A 27,268-nucleotide genomic window follows, 5' to 3' on the forward strand; every position below is an offset into this window, starting at 1 on the left:
CTATTAATTATTTCAATAATATCTATAACTGTAGATTGTTACTTAAAGTTTGACATTTTTTCAAATAAAACAAGTTCCGATTAATGAAACGCGTTACTTTGTTTTAACGACCAACAATAAGTATACGGCACTATTTATTTAATCGTTAAATATTAGTACACGAACGTACGGTTCAGTGTTGAAACATTTGAAATAGAAAAGAAAGGGAAAAAAAGAAGAATCGTAAAGGACAAATTCATTGGCGACATCTTTTCTTTTACGAGCTGTTCGTCCCTATACGTCGCATACATTTTTCCTTCGTTTTACGATCAACTAGAGCAGCGAACGGTTCCGCGAAGATACGCAACGATCGGTCTCGTTGAATTTCGGCTGTAATTCGCTCGAAATCCGACGGAGGCTGTTTTATTGTAGCTGTAAAAGAAGAAGAAGAAAAAAACGAAGAAAAGTGGATGGATAGATGTGGGATGAACGAATGAAGGACAGAGATAGGGAGAACGTGAGCAGAGTAGAGAAGCGTGTGCTCAACGTAAAAGGGCTCGTAAATCGGCCGATTTCACGATATCCGCCACGATGGAAGACGAGAGTCCAAGGGATACGCAAGGAAGGGTACGCAGAACTCGTACCGATGCTTCACATTTTTTTTATGGTGTTCACACGACGCGTATGCATAGATTAAAGGCCGTTGCCCGAACGAGGTACAAGTTCCAAGCGTTGAAATCATCGAATATGCATTTACGTACCCTCGTAAAAGATCGCGGCGAGAAAGAAATCGGGATGTTGGAAAGAGGGGTGGAATATGTTATGTCACCCTGAAACTTTTCCTCGTTTTGTATTTATATTCTTCGCATCGAGCTTTTCATTCTTTTAAGGAAAGTGGGACGCGGTTCGCTAAGGATTTCGCTTTAGACTTTAAATTGATATGCCACGTAACAGTTATTGCTAATAATTTAATACGTTAATCATCTACTTACATACTACGTCGATTTTCCATGATTTTTCAACGAACAGTCCCGTCACGTTCGGATTTTCCGCCCTGCAGGTGATCGATTTTCCATGGTCTTCCACTCCAGGTTCGAACTCCACCATGCTCATCGTTCGATTCTCGGATCTCTCGTCCTGCGTGACACAAGGTTCAACACAAGGTTACATAGACGAAAAGCTTGAATTTTCGCTGTCTAAAAAATATCCGAGCCAGTAAGCAAACGTCTGGCATCTGGCGAAGGAAAATTCAAATTTCAAAGGACGGTAAACCGATGCGCGGCTGCCTTTAATCCTCTTTCATCCACCTTCGTCCCCTTTCGTAAAAACGGCATTTCTCGAGTATACCAAACCTTCTGAATGATTTTTCAAAATTTTTCCATGCGAAAATTGTTGCGCAGGCTACCCTCTGATCCCGTTTGCTAAGGAAAACAGAATATCTCGAGTACCTGCGCGACTAACGTGCTCGATGATTTTTCGAACGATCTTTCAACCCTGGATTTTCGTCTACTTCTTGCTCGAACAAACGTAATTTTTAAAAATAATATCGTGCATTCCGTTTGAAGGGTCGCTTCAAATCCCGCGGCGGAAGACGGCGAGAAACGAGTACGCCGGTTAGAAGATAAAAAAGGGGAAAAGAAGAGAAACCGAGGGCGGAGGAGCGAACGGGTGGAAACGAGTTCGACGGCAACTCTCGCTATGGTTAATTTTGGTTATATTAAGGTCGAGAGGCGGACCGTAAGCAACGCTTGGCAACATCTGCTGGAAATTCATTCCTGCTGCTAGCCCGGATTCGAAAGGACCCGGAGTCCTGCTAACGTCGTTGCCGGAATCCTTTCTAAAGAGAGCGCCGCCCCACCGCGCCGGATTCCACCGAGCGTGAATTTTACCGGCAAACCAGGCACCAGCTTCTGACGCGAGATTCTACCGTCTCGCGTCGCATCGCGTTTTTCCATTTATTTTCCCAGCAACGGCGCGCCCTGGCTACGAGGGTGAGAAAGAAGAAAAAAAGAAAAAAAAAGAAACGCGGCGACACCGGTAACCAGCTACCTCGACCCCCCCGGTACATATTTCGTTTCAAAGCATGTCACCCGATACCGCCGTTCGACTCCGAGTCGCGTTAAAAGCTTGAAAACGAAACTTTTCTTCGCCTGGACGGAGCTTTCTTTTCACTCTTCCTTTCTTCCCCTTCTCTTTCGGCCATCTCTTATTTAATAAACGGAATTTTGCAAATCCGAGATGGAATATTTCTCGATGATTTGAAATATATGATGCAGAAAAATGCGAGAATGATTTGTGAGGGCATCGGTCAGAGGGCAAAGCCAAGAAAACCCAAATTTTCTCCTCCGAGCGTGGAGGGAAATTTTCCTGTCGATGGACCTGTCTGGCACCCCCTTAAAAATAGCGAGCGAACTCCACATTTGTCACCACTCCTCGCATTATTAATAAGTTCATATTAATAAATATTTGTTAATGATATAAAAGTTGCATTCATTCGCGTCATCCTCAGATTATTCTCAACAGCAGATAGGAAAACGATTGTCTAGAGAGTGTGCGGTAAAAGGGGTTAATTCTCCAGCATGCGAATATTCCCGAGGCAATTGCAAGTCCATGAATGAAAGAAGAAAAAAGGGGAAAGAGAAAGAAAGGTGTCGCGGGATTTCATTGAAAAATATTTATACGCTCTTAAGGACGAGGATGAGCTCGCGTTTCCAGGGAACAGGGAATAAGGATAATATATCCAGCTGGTGATTCTATCGCAGTTTTCTCGTCGCTAACGAAACGCTTCCTAGCTTAGACCACGTAATACTGAACGGTCGACGTTAAAGACAGCCTCGGATGACTATAGGATAATCAGGATGGTAATGCGGTAGAAATGGTCTACGTGTTCCGTCGCTTATAGGATCTGCTTACGTTAATATCTCTTTCTTGGAACCGCCCTTTTCTTTTCCTACGATAGACCTGGCTCTCCTTCGTCCCTTCTTCTCGCTGCGCAAAGCCTCGCTACGAGGTTATATTTTATTATCTGCCGCTTTCGAGGCGGTGCCAACAGGAATTTTAAGCAGGTACGTCGCCACCTTTCTCGTCACCGTGAAAACGAGCCACGATGCCTCTTTATCGTCTACTTTCCCTCTTTTTCTCCTTTTTTTGCCGTTCTAACATTTTCGAGTTCAGCTACGATCATCCCTATGCGACCAAAGCGATTACTTTGTATATTTTCCTCTCTATATGTACAGCGGTGCGAGAGGGACGCGTTATCGATAATCCGGAATCAGAAATGTAACATTGCAACGCACGTGCACCGTGGAGCGAGCGTTGTCTGCAACACGTTGACACGCGGCCCTAATTAATTTCGCGTAGTTCATTAACAAGCTCTGGCCGCAGCGCTTAACGACGCTTCGCTGTATCCGTTCGCCAACAGTCGCAATATTCTCTCTCTGTCTCTATCTCTTCCTTCGTGTAGAGACCAAGAAGACTTTGCCGCGTGGACTGATTAACGGTGTAAACGACAGACACCGATGGAAACGGGGCTGAATTCTAATTCGTGGAAAACAGGTAGCGTGTCTGCGAGGAGCGGGCTACCACCTGGAAGTACTTTCATCCAACTTTTCCGCGGTGAAATTAAAATTCTTTGACGACCCACCGACCAGATACGTGTGAAGATTCACCGATGGGACAACGCCTTGTCTCGCATCGAATATTCAGGGAACGCAGGGAATTTTAATGAATTCTAAGACACCTTATCTTTTCATTCCCTGTTACATAGAGATGATCGTAAATGAGATAAATCTGGCGAAAAGAGAAGAGATCGGTCAGTGCGCGATTCAATCGTGCCGCTCGTGGAAACGTAGGAAAAGTTTGTTGTTTAATTTAACGATAATACGGTTTGGAATGTTGATTACAGATCGGCTACACTGACAGCTGGAAGCAATGGACGTTTCCGTTAAAATGTTTCGCAGACTGGTGAGCGGCTTAGCTGGTATTTCAGCGAACCGAGGGAAACGCGCACTCGAGGCACACTGGTACGTACATTATCGGCGAGTATCGAATATTCCCATCGACCTAGACGCCGATTTTCGCGCTCTGCTTTCGGTACCAGCTCTAAAAGGGCTTTCTAACTTCGTAACGCATCGCGGAGTTTGCTTGGAAACTCGTAGTTATGACTTTCAAAGCCGCCGGAATGCATCGTTCCCTGTCAGTATTTCTATTTTCCTCGACGAAGTTCTACGGTTCGATTAAATACAGCTTCTACCTTACCCTCCTTCTAACGAAATTCTGCGTTCATTTTCATTTCTTCATTCTTTTATTCTCTTCGTTTCTCTGTGAAGCGACATCGTGGTATCAGAATAAGGGGTGAATTAAATTGAAAGTTAAACGTTGAATAACTACCGATTTGTTTGAAAATGTAATATAAGACCGTGGAGGAATACGCGACAAAGGATGAGCAGTCCTTCGTGTTACGGAATGTATCCTGGCAGGTTCATTTCGAAGCCAATAGCAATGGCCTTCGTGGTTGCATTATTGGAAACGTCGAATATCACAAGCTCGAATCGAGGGTGCGCCGTTGAACGGATCGAGCCAGTAGCCTTTCTATATCGGATTCTCCAAAATACAGGAAATTCATAGCCGGATCTACGGCACGCCTCGAATCCTACTATCCTCGTTACTTTTCCGGTCAATTTCGAACGGTCCGACAAGCAGAGTAAATCCTTTTGCGAGAGTGTCACTCGATTCTCGCTTATTTCCAACAATTCCATTCGCTGGACATACCGCTTCGCTATTATCCCGCCACCCTATCCAAATATTATTATTATTACAGTTCATTCTGCGAATAATCAGTTTACTTTCGAAAATTAAAAACCGACAAAATGAAACGCGAGGTTAACGAAACAACGATTCGTGTAATATCTCTGAAAATACGAATTGGTTCGCAAATAATCGCGGATGAAAAAGGTACCAGCGCGTTTGAAAAGTTCGCTTCGATTTATTTTATAAAAATCAATGTTTTATACGTATGCGATATTGAAATGTACGCAATAATTGTTGTGGTTGATATTACTAATTCTATTTACGGTATGAAAGAAACGCTTTTCGAAACAATGACCGAAACGGGACAATAAAAATACTATAGTAAACAACCATTTAACTCGTTGCGTTAAAATGGCTCTTAAAATTCAATCGCACTCGAAATTGAAAAAATGGAGAGTAACAACTCGTAACAACTTTTGTATTACGAATATCATATAACCGCGGAAATGTGACGGTAAAATCGTGTTTTAAAACGAAAAAGGGTGAATAATTAAAAAGTTGAATAAATTCAATCCAAGCCGAGTATTTTCCAGGTTACTAGAATTAGTACAATGTAAGCAATTATTATGGGTTTCGAAGTAGTAAATTTTCCAAAAAATTACTACCGGCAGTTGACACGCACGATTTAACGAAACGAGTGTTACAGAATTAGGGATGAAATTAGAGTCGAAGGGGGTAGCGGTTTCGGATTGCGGATCGTCGAAATCGGCATCGCTTAATTGGCAATTAGCATGGCGCCAATGAAAATATCTGGAGTCGACAGGTGTGGTTGCTTAATTCAATCGACTCTCCTCGAAAGCACCGATCGTACCCTTTCAACCCCCCTCCCCCTTTGACCTCCATCTATCCACCGCAACCACTTCTTCTCTTTTCATTGCTCATACAATCGGACGCGACCCCGAAGCTGTCGGCTTCGAATCCAATCCGTTTCGAGCAGACCTAACCCAACCGTTCTTTCTCTTTTCCTACTTCTCTCCTACCGCTTCGTTTTCATCATCTTCTCTTCGTCTTCTCTCTATCGCTTTGACTCTGTTTCTGCGCCTTGAGAACCTTTCCCAAGGGAAAGATTCGACGCCAAGGGGTATAGTTATCGGTTCCCCGGAGCGTTTCGACCTTTTCAACCTTTCCACCTCTTCGTCTTTTCCGTTCCCTATAATATACTCCATTTCCCTCTCACCCTCTCACCTTTCTCAGATGGACCTTTTTTCACGTGACTCTATCTGTCTTTGATTTTCTTTTTTGTCTCACTTCTCGTAACTCCGTTCGAGGGAGTAGCGGAAAATCGAACTGGCCACGATTTAGCTACTGTCGTCGAACGGCTCTTTTGTCCAGACGAGTTGAGAAATCGTTGCATAGCTCTTGTCTGATATCGTGTCGGTTCGTTAGACGAGAATTGTTTTGTCTCTTTCAATTCTAGGGAGAATCGTAGCAAGTTTGTTTAGCGAAATCGTTCTCTTTATTACTTTATCGATACTCCGTGAAAGGTGGTAATATTTATTCGCTTAACGCTACTTTTTCCACCATTTCATCGTAAAGGGTAAGACGAAAATTTTCCGTTGATAAAGTACGGTGCAAATTGAAGGGTGTACCATTTAGAAAGGTAACGGTGTATCGTTCCAGCAGGGACGTGAGTGAACGCAAGCAAAACGATCGAAAGCATTCCAGGATGATCGAGATTCACGAGCAGGCACCCGTTCGCAATTTCGCGGTCGAACGATACTAAAAATTTCGTGAGATTAATCGAGCCTCAGCGCTTCGACGCTTCGGCAATCGGGGGCTGGTCTCGATTTAGAAGGGAGAGCGGAGAGCATTAAGCTTCGGAAGCGCGGCAAGAGAGGTAATTTACGAGACGTTCTGATTTAAATTTCAAGGAAGTGAAATTGAAATACCTTAGTGTCAGCACGCGTTACCGTATTTCATTCTACCTACCGTCCAGCCCTCGAGAACGGGTCAGGTTAATTAACAAGCACCGGGACCAACGCGGCACCAACGCGGCACCGGCTATAATAAGCAGCTTAGCTGTTAATTAAATGCCGTGGCTGCCTTTTGTTCCACCTACCGGGGACGCGACAAATTTCGTCAAGGCGATGCGCTAATAATTAGCCAACGATAGCGAACGGATTATCGGATTTCAGTTGCCCGAATAATGCTCCGTCGTGTACACGTCGATCGAACAATATTTTCGACGGTCGAACCGGCTAATAAGTTTGACACCGTCTCCTGTACCTGTGTATCCAGTTAATAATTATCATAGATTAATTGAACGTGTACTATCGCTTTGTCATTGAATCATGGATACATGTGCCTACATTGAAACGAGTAATTAGTATTATTCAACCATATTTCATTCTGTTTACGTATGCATACAGAAACGTGCATTTTCAGACTATAAATAATGAAATTATTAACGACCCATCTGTTTGTCGTACAACAATATTTTTCATTTGGAAAATATATTACCTACATTCGTAACTATAAATTTTAATAAAAATGATAATTATCATTTCTTCTTACCGTCGTGTGCTTCAGCTGTCTTCTTCGTCCCTTGTACCAAGTGATCACCGCCGGTGGTCTCGATCCCATGGTCTCGCATTCCACCTCGTAACGTTTTCCCGCCAATAGCGATTCATTTCCCACTCCTTTTTTGCCTGGCCTTCTAATGGTCACCGTCAATGGTTTTACTGTAAAATAAGCAAAGTTCATTATTTAAATACTTTTTCAAGGAATTTAAGATACGACGATTGGCGATCAACGTCTATAATTACGTGGGTACACTGTACCCACACAGGTATCGTTGGATCGATCGAAAATCATTTCGATTTCGAAAGGTTCGAACGAGCTGTGTCGTTAGCCGAACGACATAATGCTTCTCCTCCGTCCTGTTTTTTTCGAATCAACGAGTCCCGCAATCACGCGGACCGATGACGCTAATCGGGCGCGATAATTAAAGCGAACCGATAATTAAGGCGGATAAACGAGCTAGGACTACGTGAGTTCGATGCAAATCGTGTGGCCGATTTAACGTAGTGAAGTTCCGACAGGTCAATTGCCAGTCATTTGTCATTACCGAACATGCGAACGATCAAAATCGAAACAGTGATTCGTTGATCATTCTATTCGTTCTATTCGCGTTACTTTCGTTTGTTTTCGATCGAAAATCGACGAGAATAGGAGGGAACGTAACATACAATATTTACCGATTTCTTTCCGAGTTTCTGCCCGATGATCGATCATTATTCCTGGTAAACATTGATTTTTCCCGGCCGCGTGTAAACGCTCGGAACGATAGTCGTTTTCGCGTTACGACCGAGGCGACGATCGCTTTGACGGACGATAAATTCGCGTTTCCAATTGGCCAATACCGGCCAGATACGACCCATTCGTGCGTGAAATATGAAAACTATGAGAATGCGCTCGGATATGTTGGTTCAGCTTTGTTCGCGTCAAACCAGTAGCTATAATCAGTTTCAATATTTCTCTTTCCTCGTTTCCGTTCACAGTTTCGTCATAGTTTTCGAGAAATTCTGCTTTCATTATAATAAACTTCGATTAAACTTCTCGAGCTTTTATAATTTGACAAATTAATAATCAGCACATTTGAAACTGAATAAACTTGATATCTGACAGTTTACCTTTTATCAAGGAAATAATTAATGCTACATGCACGCAGCGTGTTGATACCACTTAACGAGTTAAGGAGTAATGAACGCGATTACTCAGACGTCATTGTTACAAATCGTTCAACGAACGCTAAACTCGTTCGTCTCCACGGAAAACATTTGATTTGCCCGATTTTCAGAATCACCATCCTTTTCGATTATCCGCAATCTCATCGACCCTCAACCCCTTGTCCCGCCAATGGTTTGCCTCGTCACCGTCCACAGTATTTTTTTTTTTTTTTTAAATTTCTCTTTCGTTTTTCGTTCCACCAGCCATGAGATGAATACACGCTCGATGCATGGTCACTTGGTCCAGGTCGCGAAAATCAAAGAGCGAGCATCGATCAATCTCTTTCTCTCTTTGTTCGCTCTCGGAATGTCTTTCTCCCTCTAGTATCGTACTACCAACCCTCGCGCATTCCTTCTCTCTCTTCCTATCCCTCTTCGCTCGTTTCGTTATCACTGCACACGAAGCGCTTTGGATTTTTTCTTTTTTTTTTTATTTTCGTTCCCCGCTATGATGGGTGTTCTCGTTCACCAATAACGGGTCTTCAATTTCGTCGTCCGTTTCGCCGAAAATTTCGTGACTTTCGGAAGCACCGATCATTCGGCGCCGATCAATCACCCCGCGCTCCTGTCTTTTTCGCGGAACCCGTACCAACTAGACGACAAGCCGACAAACAACGAGACACGGAAAGAGATCGTGTGAAATGGTGAATATCTTCGAGAATTTTATACCGAGGAAAATAGAGGAAGAAGAATGACTATGCAGATTTTAATTGACGATAAATTGGTCACCTCGTTTGAATGTTTCTACGAAATAATCTCGAACGACACCCTTCACGGTTGTTCTCGAAAGGTGAGACTCGATGAGACTCGGTGTTATCAACGAATGTCTTGCTCGACGAAGATCGAACACTTCTCGTAAATTCGTGGACTCGTTTATTCGTCGAATACAACCTTCGGGGGTGGAACCAGAAGTTTCCCCTTTAGGCGAATTCAACTTTCTCTCCCTTGTCGTGACGGTCGTAACATCGAGGGAAGGATATTAAGTAGGAGCTTGTAGATAATTGATCTATGAATTTTTCAGTTCACTCTTGGAATTATAATAGTATTTCGTCGTTTCGGTTTATGAGACGGGTGGCGAGTTAACGAAGAATTCTAATTTCACGAAAGCTCGCAGGTTATAGCTGGCCTTCGTGGCTTCTTCGGTTAGGAGGTTCTACCTAGAAGGTTAGGATGGATGAGCGAAGGTGGGGCCTCCAAGGCTTGGATTTAATATATTTCTCCTCCTTATCTTGCCTTATCTTCCCTTAAAGGCGATTCACAGCGGCGAGGGAGCAAAAGGATGTTGGCCCACTTTCGCCGTCTCGTAGATCTTATCGTTAATGCGGGACAAGATAGGCTCAGGGTGGAGGCTTCTGATTTGTTAGCCACGCGATAAGAATTTGTATCTACTTCTTGTCTTTATTTCATTCCTCTTTTAACGACATCCGCCACCGCCTATGGGCGAACTAGCCCCTCAACCTCGGGCAATTGCTCGTTTCCTTTTACCATTATCCGTTTTCTTTCCTTCCCCCTTTTCGTTTACAGCCAACGATTAGTCGAATAAAAACACGCTACGGTTTCAACAGTTGCACGAAAAGTGAAATCGACGCTTCCCTTTACATATTACATACTATCGATTCATTTTATTTTTTGATAATTACTCACGATTTAGTTCCAAGGTAATCGAAGACTCCTTTGGCTCTATTAGGTCCGTGTTTCTTGCTTGACAGGTAAAATTCGATCCAAGATCGGATCGAGTGATCGGTTGCAGGCTTAACCTGAGAAACAGACGGAAGGGTTGACGTAAATTTGAAAAAAGAAACAAAATAACGAAACCTTACCTATTCTCTATAACGTCACCAGCATTCTTCTCGTACTCTTCGTCCTTCACCTGACCATTGATCAGCCATCGAACCATAGGCTCAGGTTTTCCTGTGAAACAAATAACAAACGATTGAGAAACAAGGAGAGAAGCTTTTATAAATTTTCAAAAGAATATCTCGACGTTGAAAAGGAAACGACACGATGGTACGCAACGAGGTCTTCCGGAAAATTGACCGAAACATCCGGTCCGGTTCATGAAAGCAAAGTAAATCGTGGCTCGTATGAAGCGTAACGAGCGATGGAAAGTGGTCGAGGAGGAAGAGAAAGACTTTGAACGGTTCTTCGAGAAAGTAAAGTAGAAATAGAAGCGGCGAAGGGTGTAAGGACGAGGCACGCGAGTGGACAGAAAGGGGAGGGATAGTATATACAGAAGAGATAGGGACGAGCTTTGGCGAAGCTACTAAAGGCTAGATGAGTTCTCGAGAACTTTTAAATTAGCCGATACCCCAGAGTTTTGGATGCGGTGCTCCAGACAAAAACCGGCAGACTTTCTGGCTTGGCTTCGATGCCAGTCGCTTCAATAACCAAGCGTTATAGTCGCGCAGCTTCGTTCCTCTCGGAGGATCGATAAATATCAATTACAGGAGGACGGACGAACGGAAGGACGGATCAAAGCGGCTGAAATATTAAAAACTCCGATACTACGACCGCACGATTTTCCTCTCTGATTTCTGAACACAGTGTGAATACTGTCTGGAGGCCGCAGACACCAGATCTCTTTGTCATACGTTATGCCTAGGGTAATCTCTTACACGTTTGTTCCTTTTTTTCGGGAGAATCTGAATAAAGTAAAGACTCGATTAAGTGTTCAGAATTTGGGACTGGAGATGAACGTTTAGCGGACAGAAGATTTACTGTAAAATAAGTACAAAAAATATTACAATCGTATCAAGTTTCAGGAAGATATGAAACATAAGATTATTTTAAGATTATTCAGATTAATTAAAATTATTATAACAATATCAATATTAATGAAATTGTTATTAAAAAGAAAAATTTCATCGCTGCATTAGTGTTGTCTCTCATGCTTGCTCCGAGGGAGAACCTCCCCCCAGTGGTAGTTTCGAACACTTATCGAGTTTTTACTGTAATTCTAATAATTTCTATTTTTCATTATATAAATATCAGACGAACGTTTTGTTGTATCATCGAATGTGCAAAATCGTCGAATCGATTGCGTGTTAGCCGAGAATCTCGCTGGTGCACTTGCCCCGAATGATAAATAAGGGTTTGGCTAGCGTTTCCAGCGATCTCTTTAACCGGTCGCCCTTTCGCGATCCTACGTGCTTCGCAGAAAGTAACGTTTATCGAAAAATAAATGGTTCGAAGAGGATATCGAGGGGTATATCGTATCGAGTTCCATTCGACGGAACGGTTCGTGAATAGACTTCGTATTATATCACGGATTTACATATCTACCTCGAGCCGAATAATACTCGGCTCCGTGGCTAGATGCATATTTTCGTTGGAGAAAGCTGCCGGTTAAGGTGATAAAATGGCTCGAATGATATACTGCAGGTTATAAGAGTCGGCTAGCCGCTGGTAATGGGTGAGAAATCATGAAAAGCATGGAAAAACCGTGACACCCTTATATTTCAAACAAGAAACTCCCTCCTAGAGAGTGTTTTAATTCGTTGATCAAGATGAATAGAATAATGATTCAACGTCATTTTTGGAAACTGTACCACCAGTGAATGAAAAAGGTATTAGCACACTCGGTTCCATTGACGGAAATATAATTATAAAGTAGTAGGCAAGTTTGACATTGTAGAAAATTGAGAAAATTCTTTTTACAGCGGTAAGAAGAACTTTTTTCGCGTCACAAAGTTCGAATGAAAATGTCAGCGACAGATTGCAAAATTATTTCATAAAACAGTTATTCAAACATAAATTAAACCAATAGAAAGTACCACTGAAAATTGAATAGTGCAACCTTAAGATAATTTTATACAAATAATATTGAAATTAATTTGAAAATTTCAAGGAAATGGAATTTGATAGTTTTTAATGCATTCCTTTGTAAATATGTGAATTTTCAAGTAGCAAAGGGTAGACATCAGGGAACTGGCGTTTGTCCTTTCATTGTTATTCACGATGGCGTACGATGGAATCGCAATTTAATCAGGCTCGACGCAACATCCTCGCGACACTTGAAATTGCAAGCTTGATCTGCGATGGAAACGCCCTTAGATTAGTTTCCAGTCGTTGTTATTCACGATGCTTCCTGATCCGGATTGCATTTTAACCGTCTCCTTCTCTCCCTATGTTTCCTATGTCATCTAACATCAAGGGAATTTTTTAACCAGTACTACAATATTCTTCCGTTATGTATGTACCAATAACAGTTGATAGATCATTCTAATAATTATTACATGTAATCTGGTAATGTAAAAGCTTGAACGTAAAAGTTCGAATTCGAGTTGTAAATGGTAGATTGGACCGGCAAAGACGTAACTTCTTCGCCCGGCGTCACTCTACTTCCGCTATTCGTAAGCTCGACGGTGAGGTCGTTTGCTCGAGTACTTAGGGTCTATCGTGAGGTAACGGTGGTTGCGTGGTTGTGGAAAGGCTGAAGAAGCAGCTACCTGGTTTAGCTTCGGTCTTGGTTAGGTCTGGCAATGGCTTAGCTACGCCCCTGGCGTTGACTTTAACTGTCCGATTATATTCGAACTGCCTTCCGACCCCACCCTTTAAAACGACGACAACACCGTGGTGCTATCTGTTCGGTAACGGGTGGGTGTGGGCGGGAGCTCTAAAGTACGGATTTTAATCCGCGGATACCGGACGATATCTTGCCGGATTAAGGCCGGTCCGCAGCTACTCGCCCACATCTAACAAGTTTACCAGCGGTTCGAACTCTACTTAAGGCAAATACCAGCCGGCTAGGACTCGAGATCCTTGCCAGATTTCCTCCTTAGACTCCAGCCCCTTTATTCAAGACCCGAACACCCAGCCCGATTCAGGGTCTCTTCATTTCGCCGGTAGCTTCGCCGGTAGCTTGATTCAGGACCTCTTGATTTAGGATTATCGGGGAAGCGTCGATAAGCCGACTTCTCCTTGTCTGTTATTCTCTGCTCAACGAATGCAACGAGCTTTTCCTTTCCGATAGAATTCCAAGTATATATAATATGTATATATTCTATAGAAAATTTCGACCGTCTTTCGATTCGCTAACAATAAGCGAGGAGAGAATGAACCAGCGATTCAGGAATATCCTGTACATCAACTGTTCAACGCCATGAACGTACATGTGTAGGAATTTTAAAGAGTGACTGCAATATTTGAAAATTCAAGCAATAGAAATCCTGGGGGTAAACAGAGAAAGCAATCGGACCGAGTGTGAAAAAGAACAAAAAAAAATGTTAAATTTGCAATATTTTTAATGGGCAAAGCGCAACTGATGATGATGCATATCAGAGCATAGGTCAATGCCGATACCATCCCCTGTTTAACTCGCTTTTTAAGCGTCCTCGTGCTCTGCGTTCGCTCTCGAATAATTTTTAATATCTTTTATGGCGACGCGAGTTCCGGTTCCGCGAGGAGGATTGAAAAATAAACATTTCCTGTACTCGGCCAATACGTCGACGGCAGATTGCGATCCCGAGACATTATGCGTGCACCCAAGGGAAATAGGCAAAGTGCATCGGGCCCGATGACGCGAAAGAAAAAGGAAGATGAAAGAAGAGAGAGAGAGAGAGGAGAACCGTTCCACTGATTTCTGCAAGATAATTATTCGAGTAAATTGATTCATTCCGGTGCCCCAGGTTTCCGATGACCAACAGGTACAAAAATATTCTACGTATTTTATTTATGTTTTTCGTAGGAAAAAACCACTAAATTTCATGCAAACGTAAAATCTGGAAATTGGTCTTTGATTCGGTTACTACAGATAACTACAGTAAATTTTCAGGACAAAACACATATCAGAAATTAATTTCGATTCAGATGCTAGCGAATGGGTTAATACAATAGCGCAACTATTTCCAGTTTAATTACATTAATTATTAGCACGATATGTTGGCAATCCATTTCTATATTCCGAACATATCTATAGAGATGAATAAGCAATTACAATTTCGGATTTTATTCCCCTTTGAAGCTTCAGTTAATATTTAATCTTCAAACGAATAGTAATTATTAGGTATAACCAATTTAACAATTAGCTACACTTAATTAATGTTTCACATATTTATTAATTTCGTTTATGTTTACTACTAAACACTGGCATTTCTCTCTGTTACTATCGAAATATGGTAGAGAAATTCCCATAGATTTAGGAAACATTATTTTAATCGTTTATATCTCGAAAATGATGTGTCTTAGAATGGAGGATTTGCAAGTCTTTTCGAGACATTCTGTAGAAAATAGACAGAGAAAAAGCGAGAGAATAGCGTCGATCCTTCCATGATACCCGCGGTCAAAGACAGGGGTTGAAACGTTTCACCTTTACGTGTGTATACATCCTCGAGGAAGGACCCTCGATTCTTTCCGGGCACGAAGTCAAGTAATTGGCAATAAATTCAGCAAGCCGGGCAGAGTCGTAAAATTTTCTCACTGCCATAAATTATAGATAACACTGTGCACCACGGTGGGAGGATAGGCTTACTTACGATTAGTTGTAAATCGTGTATAATAGAGCGGTTCAGAGAAACGCGTAGACGTACGAGAAGGAAAGTTATTCTGATAACGTTGAAAATTCGATCTTAAACGATTCGATCGTTCTTTAATCGATATCAAAAGCCTCTCAACAATTATTCTCGATGGCGAGTTCGGCGACAAGAAGAATTAGCGTAACTCCGAATACAGGTGCATAAAACGCGTCGCTGAAATTGAAAAGCATCCTTTTATTTATTTTTTTTTTTCCACCGCTCGTGCTTCGAGATCAACGCGTAAATTCTCATCCACGAGAGTTCCTCGTGTCGGTTAATTATAGTTAATCGCTGCTGGCGTCGAAAACGCCGCGAAATATTTATCGTACGGCCCGGAGAGAAAGATAAAGCTCGCGTATTAACGCGTGTCTCGTGTAATTAACGCGACGTGTCCGCTTCAGTTTTTCGTTTCAAACGATCCCCTGCACCCACCCCTGACCCCCTTTCCCCTCTTTACCATCCTTCTTCGTCGCGGGGCTAGGTTGAACGAATGAAAATGAATGTCGAACCGTGAACGCGTTTCACGCGTTTTTATTGCATCGTTGCATTGCGAAACTCGCAGTAAACTTCGCTGTGAAACCAGAAGAGTCGCGACAAGTACGGATCGTTCCTTGAATTTCATTCCCGGGGATCTGTTCGCACGTTTTCATATGCTTTATGAAGATTGCAGTCCAGCCGATTTGTAGAGAAAGTTTCAACCCTTTCGAATCAACATTGCGCGTAAACTTAATGTCGTAAGTAATCTAACTTATAGGAAAACGGCGAACGAGACAATCTTCTCTCCCCTCTTTAAGGGATGATTTACAATTAAATGAAAATTCTAGACTCACTCGTAGGGGATCGTTCGCAACCGTTTGCAGCGGTTCCACAAGCGTATTGTTAAGGATAAGCCGATCTTCTCGATATTCAATTTATACGCCGCAGTGCGTATGATCGATGCGCGCAGCTTCGATGCAATTCCCATCGAATCTGCATACGGCAATATTCCCCGCTTCGAATTTCGATGTATTCATCGAAACGTGGGACCGACGATGAGTATTGAATTCGTGGTCGGCCACCTCTATATTTGTACCATAGTTATCCACTTTACGATACGTCGTACCAAACGATTTTCCCGCCTTTCACGTAATTCGCGCATCCTCCGTTTCGCTACACACTTAACAGACTGTACAGAAATGAGAAGATGACGAGTCGGTACGTCACGCCTCATGCGCATGCGTTCTAGATTATCGCGCTGATGCGCCGATCACAGACTAATCGCGTCGCCTGACAAAGAATTTAAGTTATTCAAAATAGAATATAGAATTTTAGTTCAGAATTATATAGAATTTTAATTATTCAAAAAGAGATAAATTATCATTAAAAAAAAAAAAAAAGAAAAAATGGGAAGCAAGGACTTGAACCGAGGACCTTTAGATTGCGAGTCATGTGTTTAACCACGGAACGGATGCACGACTCGCAATCTGAAGGTCCTCGGTTCAAATCCTCGGTTCCCAACAATTTTTTTTATTTTTTTTTATGATAATTTTTATGTAATAGTTATTCAAAATGAGGCAAATTATCATTAAAAAAAAAGAAAAATATTGGGACTATGGATTTGAACCGTGGATCTCTAGATTGCGAATTGTATGTATGAGTTTGTCATACTTCAGGAGTAACTAACTGCAATTGTTAATATGTAACACTTGGGTAGTTCCCCTTTGATGTAGTAAAGTATATCTATTCACACTTTAGCTAGCTTAAAATAATATTTATGGTAAAACTTCGTTTCGGTGGAGCAAAAATTAGTGGTTCGTTACATTATAACATAAGAGGAGAAAAGTCATGCCGAAATTCTAGTAGAAAATGCAAACACGATTAATCGTCCCGTGGAAGAGTAAAACGTCTCCCTTGTGGAAGGGATGTAGGCACAAGGGGCGTGGAAGAGGATAAAGTGGGGTGCAGGGACCAGAAGAGGAGAGGAAATAATCTTTTAAGGCAGCCGAAGAAGTTTGCCGCAGTTATAAACAGAAATTTAGATCCAGTTGCCAAAGTAAACACCGGAACCTAGCTACTTTGGTACTTCCTCCCCTTCCGTTTCACTCGAGAACGCTTGATCCTACCTCACCCTTGCCCTACCACCTCCTCGAGGAAGGACTTCCTTCCTTCCTTCCAGTCTCGCAATCCTTACGAACGTGGAACTTTTCACTTAGCCTCGTTCGTCGATAAAAACTTGCTCGATCTAATAACCGACGACACCGGTGACTCCTTCGACCCAACCAAAAACATCCTACCATCCTACACCCTTTTCACGGCCTTTCGATCGAACTTTTCCCAACGATTTCGTGGTCGAGTTCAACAGCGATCTTCGACTCGGATAACATCCAGCAGGTAGAAAAAGAGAAAAACTTTTTCATTCCCCGGAGGTTGCCCCTGGTCACCGGAACTCGTGTTTACTCGGGCTAAAAATTTCGAAATCCTGGTGTATGGCGTTGTTAAAAACTTGCCGAAACTTTACCAAAGTTTACGGCCGTTTACCGAAATTTCACGTATCTCGGATGGTTCGCTTGGATTCGAGAGTTTTCGAAGGAAGGAAAACTGTTGGGATTTTTTTTAGACACTGTCAGCTACGGACAGAAAGTTTCTAAAGCCAATGGACGAGAAGAACGTTTTTCGTTCGAATGGAACGACGCGTATGAATGCTACCATCTAAACGTTTTCTTTTACCCATTGCCAGTTCTTGATAAACTTACCCCCGGTTACACGACACGTTAGAGAAGGAGTGTCACCCTCCTCGTAGGGTCCTGCCGTTCCGTTTACTATCCTGCCCCATTGATCCAGGATAGTTGGTTGTTCCGGTGGTACTGAAAGCAAAACAAAAAAAAAACAGATTGTTAAAATTTGTTCTATTCATTTTGAAATTTTTATCCTTGTACCATAAAATAATCAAGATACAGCGATTAGAAAACAGGAATACATTCCCTGAGAGCCGAGGAAAAGTCAGGAAATGATAGGAAGCCAGTTCGAACGGGGTTCTTCGAACAAATTCGTTCGATTCGTGGACCGTGCGTATAGTATCGACTCGCGTGTAGGTACGATCGCTTGCGGATTAAAGCGAGATGATATTTTTTCCCTGGAATATTCGTTCCCGGACCGGGGTCGGATAAGCCAACCTGGATATTTCTCTCGGTTTTTTCGTTATTTTGGATTTTACCTGCATACATCCAACGTATTCGATGCTTTATCAGCGAGGTTACGGCGCCGCTGCCACCCACCTTTATATTTCCCTTTCGTTCATTCCTTCTCTTCTTTTACCTATCACCCTACAAGGTTATTCAAAACGAATAACCGCGTTTCAAATGCTTATCACTTTGCTTTTTGTAACCTGTCCCCGACAAGGCGATACACCGATCGCGTCTCGTTTTTTCCTTTTCAGAGACTAATTAACATTGGAACATCGGATTTTCTCTTTTAACCGTATACCGATATACCGTGTATAGTATATGCGAAAGAAAAGAACAAAATGAAAACTCAACGAACCAAAGTTGCAGCCGTTTAAAATACCAATATTCCTTTTTTGAACGACCCTCTAGCTGTTCGTTGTATCGGATTGGCGAAACCCGAATCACGTACGCGAAAACGCGTCCGGAAAGGGTCGTTTACATTTTAAACGAACGCAATTCCTTGCAACAGTTTACAGACACGGTGTAATTGACATGACGTTCAAATTTTCACGCCAAGTTTTATTTTTACGTCACTCGAAGATAGTCCGCGGATATGACCAGGCCAAAATACATAGTACACCGATCGAATATCGATATTTGAAACCGAACATTTTTCGTTTTTCTCGTTCGGACAGTTTTGTCTCGTTCAACGTCACCGGGAAAATAAAAATAAAAAAACAGCAAATAGTTGGCGAAACGATCAGTACGGATTTTACAATTCGAAGGTATCTCGCTTAGTTACTATGTAGAATCGATCCTAGGATGCGAGATGGTCAGTCAAAAAATTGCTTTAAGCGGATACAGAGGAGCAGTTGGTTATTTGTTGCTGCGACGGGAAAAACTACGTTAAACGATCGAGCTTCGTCGTAAACTGTATGAAATCCGAAATAATGTTACAATTCTCGCCGAACAGCCGCCAGAGATACATATATTCGACTAAGCTTCTTCCATTCGTCTCGTATCGAGCTGGGTGGCTCGTAAAGAACAATGCTACGATTTTTTTTTCTCTTCTTTTTTTTCAACTTCCCTCGAACGTACAATTTTTATAGAACGTGGATCTTAACTCACGTGCGACTGATTCAGGATCACTTTGACCTACTTATGGAGATAAAAGGTGCAAAGTATAGAAGATATAGTTGTAACATCTGTACAAGGGATAAAACTATTCTTCGCGTTACGTTTGTTTAAATGTAATATTAGGAATATTTATAATCTGTCAGCGTGCAAAAGTTTCTTAAAATTTGAATCAACTGTCTGAAAAGTAGGTCGTTTAAGTAAAATCAAAAGCAGTCTGTCAAGTTGGTAACGGCTTGACGAGGTAATTTAATGGAAGGGTGGTTAGGATTTGGTGATTAGGGTGGGTCAACTTCGTAACCACCTCGACGTGGAGTGACCTATGGATCGATACCATTTTCTAGAGATTGCATACATTTTACGACCTGTACAATGCTTTCAACACATTTACAGTATACCATACGTGTTCGTAATATCTATAACGTGACACGAGTTATAAGAAAATTATGGTTTGTTTATGGTAAAAGGAAGCAGTGATCTATTGGTTATATCGTAGTAAGGAAAAGTAAAAAATAATGTACCATAAAGGTGTTCTCTGTAATATAAAACGTAAGTAACATTAATTTAATGTTACAACATTCGGTATCGTTTAACGTAGGTGTACATGGATGCAAAGTAGCTCTGTTCCCTTTTTTAACCGACTTCGTCTCAATCTTATAATCTTCTTCGTCAATAAACTTCGAGGTAGCATAATTGCTACATAATTTATCTTTAATCTCGCGTGCTTCGTAATTCAAGTCAACTCTCATTTACTCTCCACTCATGAATCATAAAGTTACAAAATAAAAAGAATTTCCTTCCCCCTTGATTCGAAAAAAACGAATCGCTGCAAAGATTACGTAACTCGATTTACGAGCAAACATGAACTTTAAAACCTCTAGCTCGATCAATCAATTCGATTAACCAGCACAAAGGTGTTTAACCCTTTCGCTGTAGAAAGTTTCAACGGAAAAACGCACGATGTTTTCATTTCCGTGGAACGACAATGAAAGCATTGAAACGACGCCGTCTTTTAATTAAACGACTATTAATAAATTTTCAGATCGACTCGGTACGAATTGAAGAGTAAGGAGGATGACGATTCGAGGAACGAGTGCGACACGCTTCGAAGCACACGATTGTAGGCAGCTGGAATAAGGGTTGCTGGTGCGTTCGCGTTAAAACGGTTGACTTTCAATGCCGATACAGAGGATATATCCAAGCCCTCGTGGGACTACGGTGCAACGGTTAGGGGGTTGGCTCGAGTACCGTGAAGAGCGAACGGGAGAGGGGTGCCGGTAGATGGGGGTTGTAATGGCAATTACCAGTGGTAATCAATGGACCTCGCTCAGACCGCGCCGATAATTTCAGGGCTGGCTGGAAAATAGGCGGCCCTATGTAACGCATACATTCGAACTCGCCTAACGTTACTCTCCCGTCTACCACTACCAACACCAACCACTGCCATTCAATTTCTCTCTGTGTTGCTGCCTTTCCAGCCATTTAGTCGCCAACAGAACGATCTCTTTGAGTGTTGCTCGATATTTTCTTTTCCTCTCTTTTTCAATTAATTTTCAAATATACACTGAGTTAGATCCGAATACAGGGAACAATTTTCAGGAAAAATCTAACGTACAGTGTAATGGAATATCATCAAAATAAAATACACAGGTAGATATGCAAGTTATTGTTTTACACAAAATTAACATCTTTTACACCAACGGTAACACCACACTCTGCCCGGCATCAACGCGTTCGCAAATATTCGTATGAATATTTAAAACGGTCATATTAACGAGATCAAGAGGACAGATTTAAAACGACGGGGAAAAAACAGTCGCGCAACGGGATAGGGGAGAATGGGCCGACTTGTAATACCAGCAATTTTCCAACTCGTAAAGCGTTTTCGAAACGCGATAATTAAAAATATCCGATACGTTATATCTGGGAATTATGGAAAATCCATAATACAATTGAATCGAATCGAGTTACAGGGAAGTGTCTCGTCGATTGGTGACAAGCGTTTGAAACAAGCGTGTTTCGATTCACTTCGATACGGAGGGATTACCCATTAAATAGATATCGTTCGATCGGCCGCTGTTATAATAATTCAAAACCTTCGTTACCGTCACGCTAACCCCGTGTCCCGTGCATATCGATATCTCGATGATCTACGAGAATTATAACCGCTCGATTTAACCTCGTAATTCTTACATTGTTATGGAAATTTCCTTGAACCGTCCACTAATTACCGTCTCGCTCGTTTCCGCTCGTTTAACAGAACGAATCGACGAAACAGTGATCTCGTTTGCGTTGAATTTTACTAAAGCAAAACGAGAATAGTATATCTACAGGAAACATCGCGAAACAAGTACCGGGAGAGGCTGGTGCATGCTTGCACCCTTATCTTGCCATTCGCATCCACTCTGGCTCGCTCGATTCACCACCGTTCGAGCACGAGCCGAGAGATCTGCGGAGAAACTTCTTCAGGAACTAACGCGACGACGATGGCAACGACGACGACGACGACGACGACGTCTACTTGGAATAATTCGCGTAGTTAGCGGCCAGCAGTTTATCACGCGGCACGGGTGACAACGCTCTCGGTCGTACGCTCTGTTGGCTCGCAAGCCTGTTGTCGGCACACGCATAGTTCAGCAAGCCGAAACCAAGATCGCGAGGTGTGCGAACTAAGCGTCGTCGTCGTCGTCGACGGGCTTTAACGATTCTACGAACGAACACGAGTTCTACCGGAATCGAGACGCATTCCTTTGAATATCGTTTTTCGATTATGCGATTCGAGGCTGCGAAATTCAATCTACCCCAACCGTATAGACGTCTTATTAATAGTAAGCGTTGATTTTACTTTGCAAAGTAACAGTACCTACTTACCGATTCACCAGCGGTAAGAAAGAACGTTAAAACGATCGTTAACTAGAAAATACTTTGAATTGATTCTATTCCATAGTCTTGACTCGTTCGAACAGTTACAAGGAAGAAGGAGGCGTTGTTTCGTGTAATCGAAAGAAGGAGTAGACGAGCGACGCGACGAAACGGAATCGAGGTTCGGTGGCATCGGTTGCTTGAAGCGTACGTGGGTAGCCAAAAACGAGCGGTAATCACGTTAGTTCCTCGGTAGAAGACCCGTGAGACCCAGAACGAGCATTGCCACCTGTTTGGCCGTACTTGCAGTCGGCTCCCTAAGCTGTAACTGGTGCCACAACCAGTTCCGCTCTCGAATACGAATGTAATTAGTGGGAAATTGAACGAGGGGGTAGCAGTTCTGGCGTGGTTAAATGAATGTCCTGAAGATTAATGGTCGACGTTGATCGCTCCGAATCGATCGCGTGATTTCTTTATTTCATCCGCGCTCCTCTAATTGAGCGAACGGTGATTCTCCAACAGTGTCGAGTACAAATCGATGGAGAGCGGAGTAGAACATTAACGATCTATCGAAACTTTCAACCAATATCGACGGCATCTTAAAACGTTATCCGTTGACATTCGAAACGTAGGGATGAAACTTCATCATTCATCCCTCTATCTATTTTTCCCAGCGCATCAATCGTAATGCGAGAACGTTGGACGCGATCACGGTTACTGCAGGTTGTTCGATAAATCGAAGCGCAGCATATACGATGCAGATCGTATCGAAGAAAGTCTAGCCGCAGCTCGGTGATTCAATAATGCGGAATTTGCGGTTCGTTCTTCCATCGGTTAGAGAGAAAGGTGTTCCAGGAAGGAAGGTGAGGAAAGGTGCGGAAGGCTAGGTAGGCGAGGCTCGCGAAACGATTCGTACGTGTTCGGCTGGTGAATATGTGCTGCATCGTCGTGGCGTAATGTTTCGCAAATATTGACGTAGAAATCGGCTCTTCCATGTTCCGCCCCCGTTCTGGCCTCGTTTCAGCCCCTGCTACGCGGCGATCTGGCTGCAGACACCTAAATTGGCTCGATACATCCGACGAACGTGGAGCGAGTACATAACTCAATAAGTACACAAAATTTTCTTCACTGTATACCACCACCGACACGAATATATTCCTCGGGAATACCGTCTGCCAGACATATAGCCCCGAATCTCCTTCAAAACTGTTTCGTACTTTGATTTTCTCCTTTTCCTCTTTTTCACCCTCTCTTCTGTCGGGATTATTCCTAATCGACCTCCTCTATTCTCCTTCAAACGTGCAATTTTTCTTTTCTATACGATTCTTGATAACGTCGCATCTCGAAAGTCTGTTCAATTCCTTAGATTTGAAACAGGTAAGCGTATACGCGTTCCTTAGATTCTAGCAGCGAAACAGGCGAATAGAGTTTCTCGTTAAGAGACCAGGCACAAAGGATTCGTGACTGTGTTTTATAGGAAGAAGACAGTTACGCGTTTCCCTGCACCTTTTGTTCGATTCCTGACAAACTACAGGAAGATTCTATCGCAATTTGTGATCTTCCAATGAACTTAGCAATCCGTGACCCATGGTTCGTTGATCAAAAGAAAACACTTGAACGTCTGACACGCAGCTTCGAGTTACGGTACAAGAGAATCAAAGTCCGACGCGGATAAGCGTTCGCGAACAACTGTGCAGTTTAATAAGATTCCCAACGGCAGATCCAAAGATGCCCGTCAACGTTCCAAAGTACGAATACCTTCGGATATAAAGTTGAAGCTATGCTTTCAACAAACTTCCAGTAACGTTCTTATCCAACGTCAAACACTTTCCTCGTTCAATTTTACCTTTGTAAGTTCCAGGCATCGAAATCATTCCTTACGCTACGCAATTCCAATCCTTTAACCTACTTTACACAATTACCTAGAAATCATTCGGAATTCATCATTTTGATGGATTTGTCTTCGACGGTTGAAAGAGAAAAAAAAATAATAGGAAACGAACTCGTGACTAGACTATAACGAATAAGGTAGCAGGTAATTTCAAAGAAATATTAGAATTCGTTCGGGAGCGCCAGTTCGCTGGAATATTACAATCGTTTTGCAGCAGTTCGCGATCGCGGTACTTCTCTGGGACGCAATATATCTTCGATTCTGCTAATACGTCTGACCTAACAAGTTTCTTACCGTGAAAACTGCTCGGCCATTCTTCCTCTTCGGCATCGTCGCGCGTGTCCAACTTTCTCATCGGTCAGTGGCTTTCAACGCGTTTCCGATTCGAGAAGCTACGGATTTTGCAGATTGTCGTGAAACCGAACGGAGAAACGTCGAAACGGATGTAGAACAGGTTACCTTCGAGCGGGGCATCGATCGTCGAATTATTTCTCCGCGAGACAATATTCCATTTCCGGGAGGAGACGTATACTCGTTGAAATAAACCAGCCGGGCCGTTTATGGCGAGATCCGTGAAGGAAAACGGACACGGACACGGAAACGAGATGTTGAAACTCGATAGAGTTTGAATTAACACGCTCAGTCTGTATTTTTCTCCTGTTGTCGCGAATGGTAGGAAAATTATGGTGCACGATTGAAAGTTTGATAATTGTCAAAGGAAAAGAAAGAGGTTCGACGTTAACTAAAAGAGGAATGGCAACCACTGATATCGAGAAGCATAGCGCAAGAGGAAGTTGAAAGGGTGACGACCGAGCAGCAGCAGATTTTAATATTAGCAGCCATATCTCAACGGGGGTTGAACTTTCGCCCGGTTGAAACGGGCGAGCTGGCTCTCTCACTTAAAATCACTTTATACGAATCGCGGCCACTTTTTCGTTCGTAGCCCAGCACCTCTCCTACCCTACTACATCTCATCCCTCTGTCGACCAACCATAACCCATATCCCATGGAAAACTCGCGAAAATCCATTTCGCTGGCTCTCGCTAGTCGACGACTTCTGGAAACGGCCGCATTATTCTTACCGACCTTCTCGCCTCCCTTTGCATTATCTAGACGACGTATGGCGTCGGATAACGTTCCTCCGGAGAAATGTCTGTTGCGTCACACCTTCTCTCCCTTTCCCTTCTGCAGGGCCTTCCGAAGGAAACGACCGGGTCACTGGTAATTTTTCGAAATTGAAAAATCCTTCGACGAGGTCGCGAGTTTTCTGATGATCAGCGAAAATTTCTCCCTCTTCTCCAGCTTTTTCTCTGTTCATTTTACTCTCGAAGATTACGTTAAAGGGTTACGGATTCGATTAACCATATAGATAGCAAAGAATTCAACGACGATCATTTTGTGGCCGAGAATTAGACCACTTAGGCCTCAGGCTGTGCCTCGACCGAGTTACCTCAAACTTTTAAACGAATGCACGCTACCGTAATTAAAGCCTGATCGATCGATCGACGTCCCGAGGAAGCGAAGAAACGAGCCGGTACTATCGGATATTTTACGTTTCTTTCGGGCCGCTAGCGCGCGTCCCTTAATGACCAAATTTCGCCGCGCGATAATCGAAGATTAATCGGTCGATGATACCGCGGAACGATCATAATTCAATCTCTGGTCTTCGATAAAAACGCGGAGAGCAGCCGGCTTCGCATTTCGTTCTGGGGAAATAGAAAAGGAGGTAAACGGAATCGGGCAAGAAAGAAGAAGAAGAAGAAAAAGAAGAAGGTTAAATTAACGAGTATCTACGGCGTTATATACCTTCGTTTTCCGTGTACCTTGCAATATCCGGCCTCGCTATAATTAAAATGTCCGCCCCTTTGACTTATCGACTGTCTTTATAAAAACCGTCCCTTCGACGAAAAGAATATACGAAATCGACGGGAGCGTGTAAAAGACGTCGCAAAGTATCTTCTTCTTCTTCTTCTTTCGGAGAATTCCGGCCAATCAACGTTATTTCGTGCAGTCGGGTAAGACGAACGCATCGAAAAGACGTAAAGCCGTGGCTGCGGAGAAGATGAAAGGCGACACGAGTCTTCTTCCTCGTCATCGAGAATTCCTAGCCATCTTGCCCTTTTATACCTTGTCAAACAAGAAAGCCTTTTGTCGGTTGACCTCCTACGCAACCTTCCACCCTACAATACCCTTCATCTTTCATCCTCTTTGCCTCGTTGTTCGTTTATACTAGCAAAAGATGAGCAACCAACGAGGAGATCTTCTTAACGAACGTTGTTTACAATATCGTGTAAAATAATCACCGACACGCGTCAAATTTCTCAATCGTATAGAGTGTAGATAAATGACACGACTAAAATTACCTCGTCGAATCAAAATTGAGCGGGCAAAGTTCAGCGTTGTTTTCTCTACTCGAAGGCTCTCGTTACAGAATTTCGAAGACACCGAAGAACGACGCCCGACATCTGTCCGCGAGTCGTCCTCGCGGAAATTGTTGGCCGTAAAAATTTAACAAGCGACCTCGAGCAACGGAGGGGGTTGCAACGAGTAATGGAACAGAGCCATTGCCGGAGAAAGGGGTCGAACGAGGGCAAAAAGAAGACGGATCGAGCGGAAAGAAAGCGACGAGACGAGATGCTCGGAAGAGATAAAAGGCCATCGTCGTTGATGCTGAAACTGAATGGCGGCTCAACCGGCACTGACTTCTCAGAATCTCTACCCGTTTCTTTCGATCTTCATTCCGTGTTCAATCGAACGGGGAATTTTAAATCTCACCGCGTTCCATCAACGAATAATTGTTCACTTTATGAAATGTAAGTTAATAATAGCATCGTAAACGAATTTAGATTTAAACTCTATAGATTTTGAAAATTCATTTCAATAAAAAGGATCTCTAACCCCTCTCGTCTTTTCTTCCAAAAAAAAAAAAAAAAGAAAAATAATATATATGAAAAGTGCTCAAGCGTTTAAAAATGTTCCTGGCTCTGGCGGCATACGAAGTGGCATTCGGTAAACATCCCGTGGCTTTTCAACTCGCCGAAGCTTCAAGCTTGCGAGGTTTATTCAAATCGTCTCCGGTAGTAGAGGGTACACGAGGGACAGAGAGTTAGTTGGGCACTGATGGGAAAGGTAGGCTGAGATACATTATTTTTTTACATCAGCTTGCTCGTAGTTTATCCTCGTTCTTGTTTCTTTCAAGAAACCGCGAGA

At 42.7% G+C, this 27,268-nt stretch overlaps 1 protein-coding gene across 3 annotated transcripts in view; it reads right to left on the reverse strand.

Annotated features, from left to right (window-relative positions):
* The window catches only part of LOC114877391 (nephrin-like), a 244,880-nt gene that overhangs the window by 34,780 nt on the left and 182,832 nt on the right, over positions 1–27,268 (reverse strand). For all 3 annotated transcript variants that reach the window (XM_029189912.2, XM_029189914.2, XM_029189913.2), the window contains 5 exons: positions 17,761–17,871; positions 10,337–10,427; positions 10,161–10,273; positions 7,303–7,469; positions 972–1,116 (listed from right to left, as the gene is read on the reverse strand). In XM_029189912.2, the coding sequence (XP_029045745.1) occupies positions 972–1,116; positions 7,303–7,469; positions 10,161–10,273; positions 10,337–10,427; positions 17,761–17,871 (627 nt within the window). The remainder of the gene's footprint in view (positions 1–971; positions 1,117–7,302; positions 7,470–10,160; positions 10,274–10,336; positions 10,428–17,760; positions 17,872–27,268) is intronic.

Source organism: Osmia bicornis, chromosome 15, assembly GCF_907164935.1.
Source record: "Osmia bicornis bicornis chromosome 15, iOsmBic2.1, whole genome shotgun sequence".
NCBI lineage: Eukaryota > Metazoa > Arthropoda > Insecta > Hymenoptera > Megachilidae > Osmia > Osmia bicornis.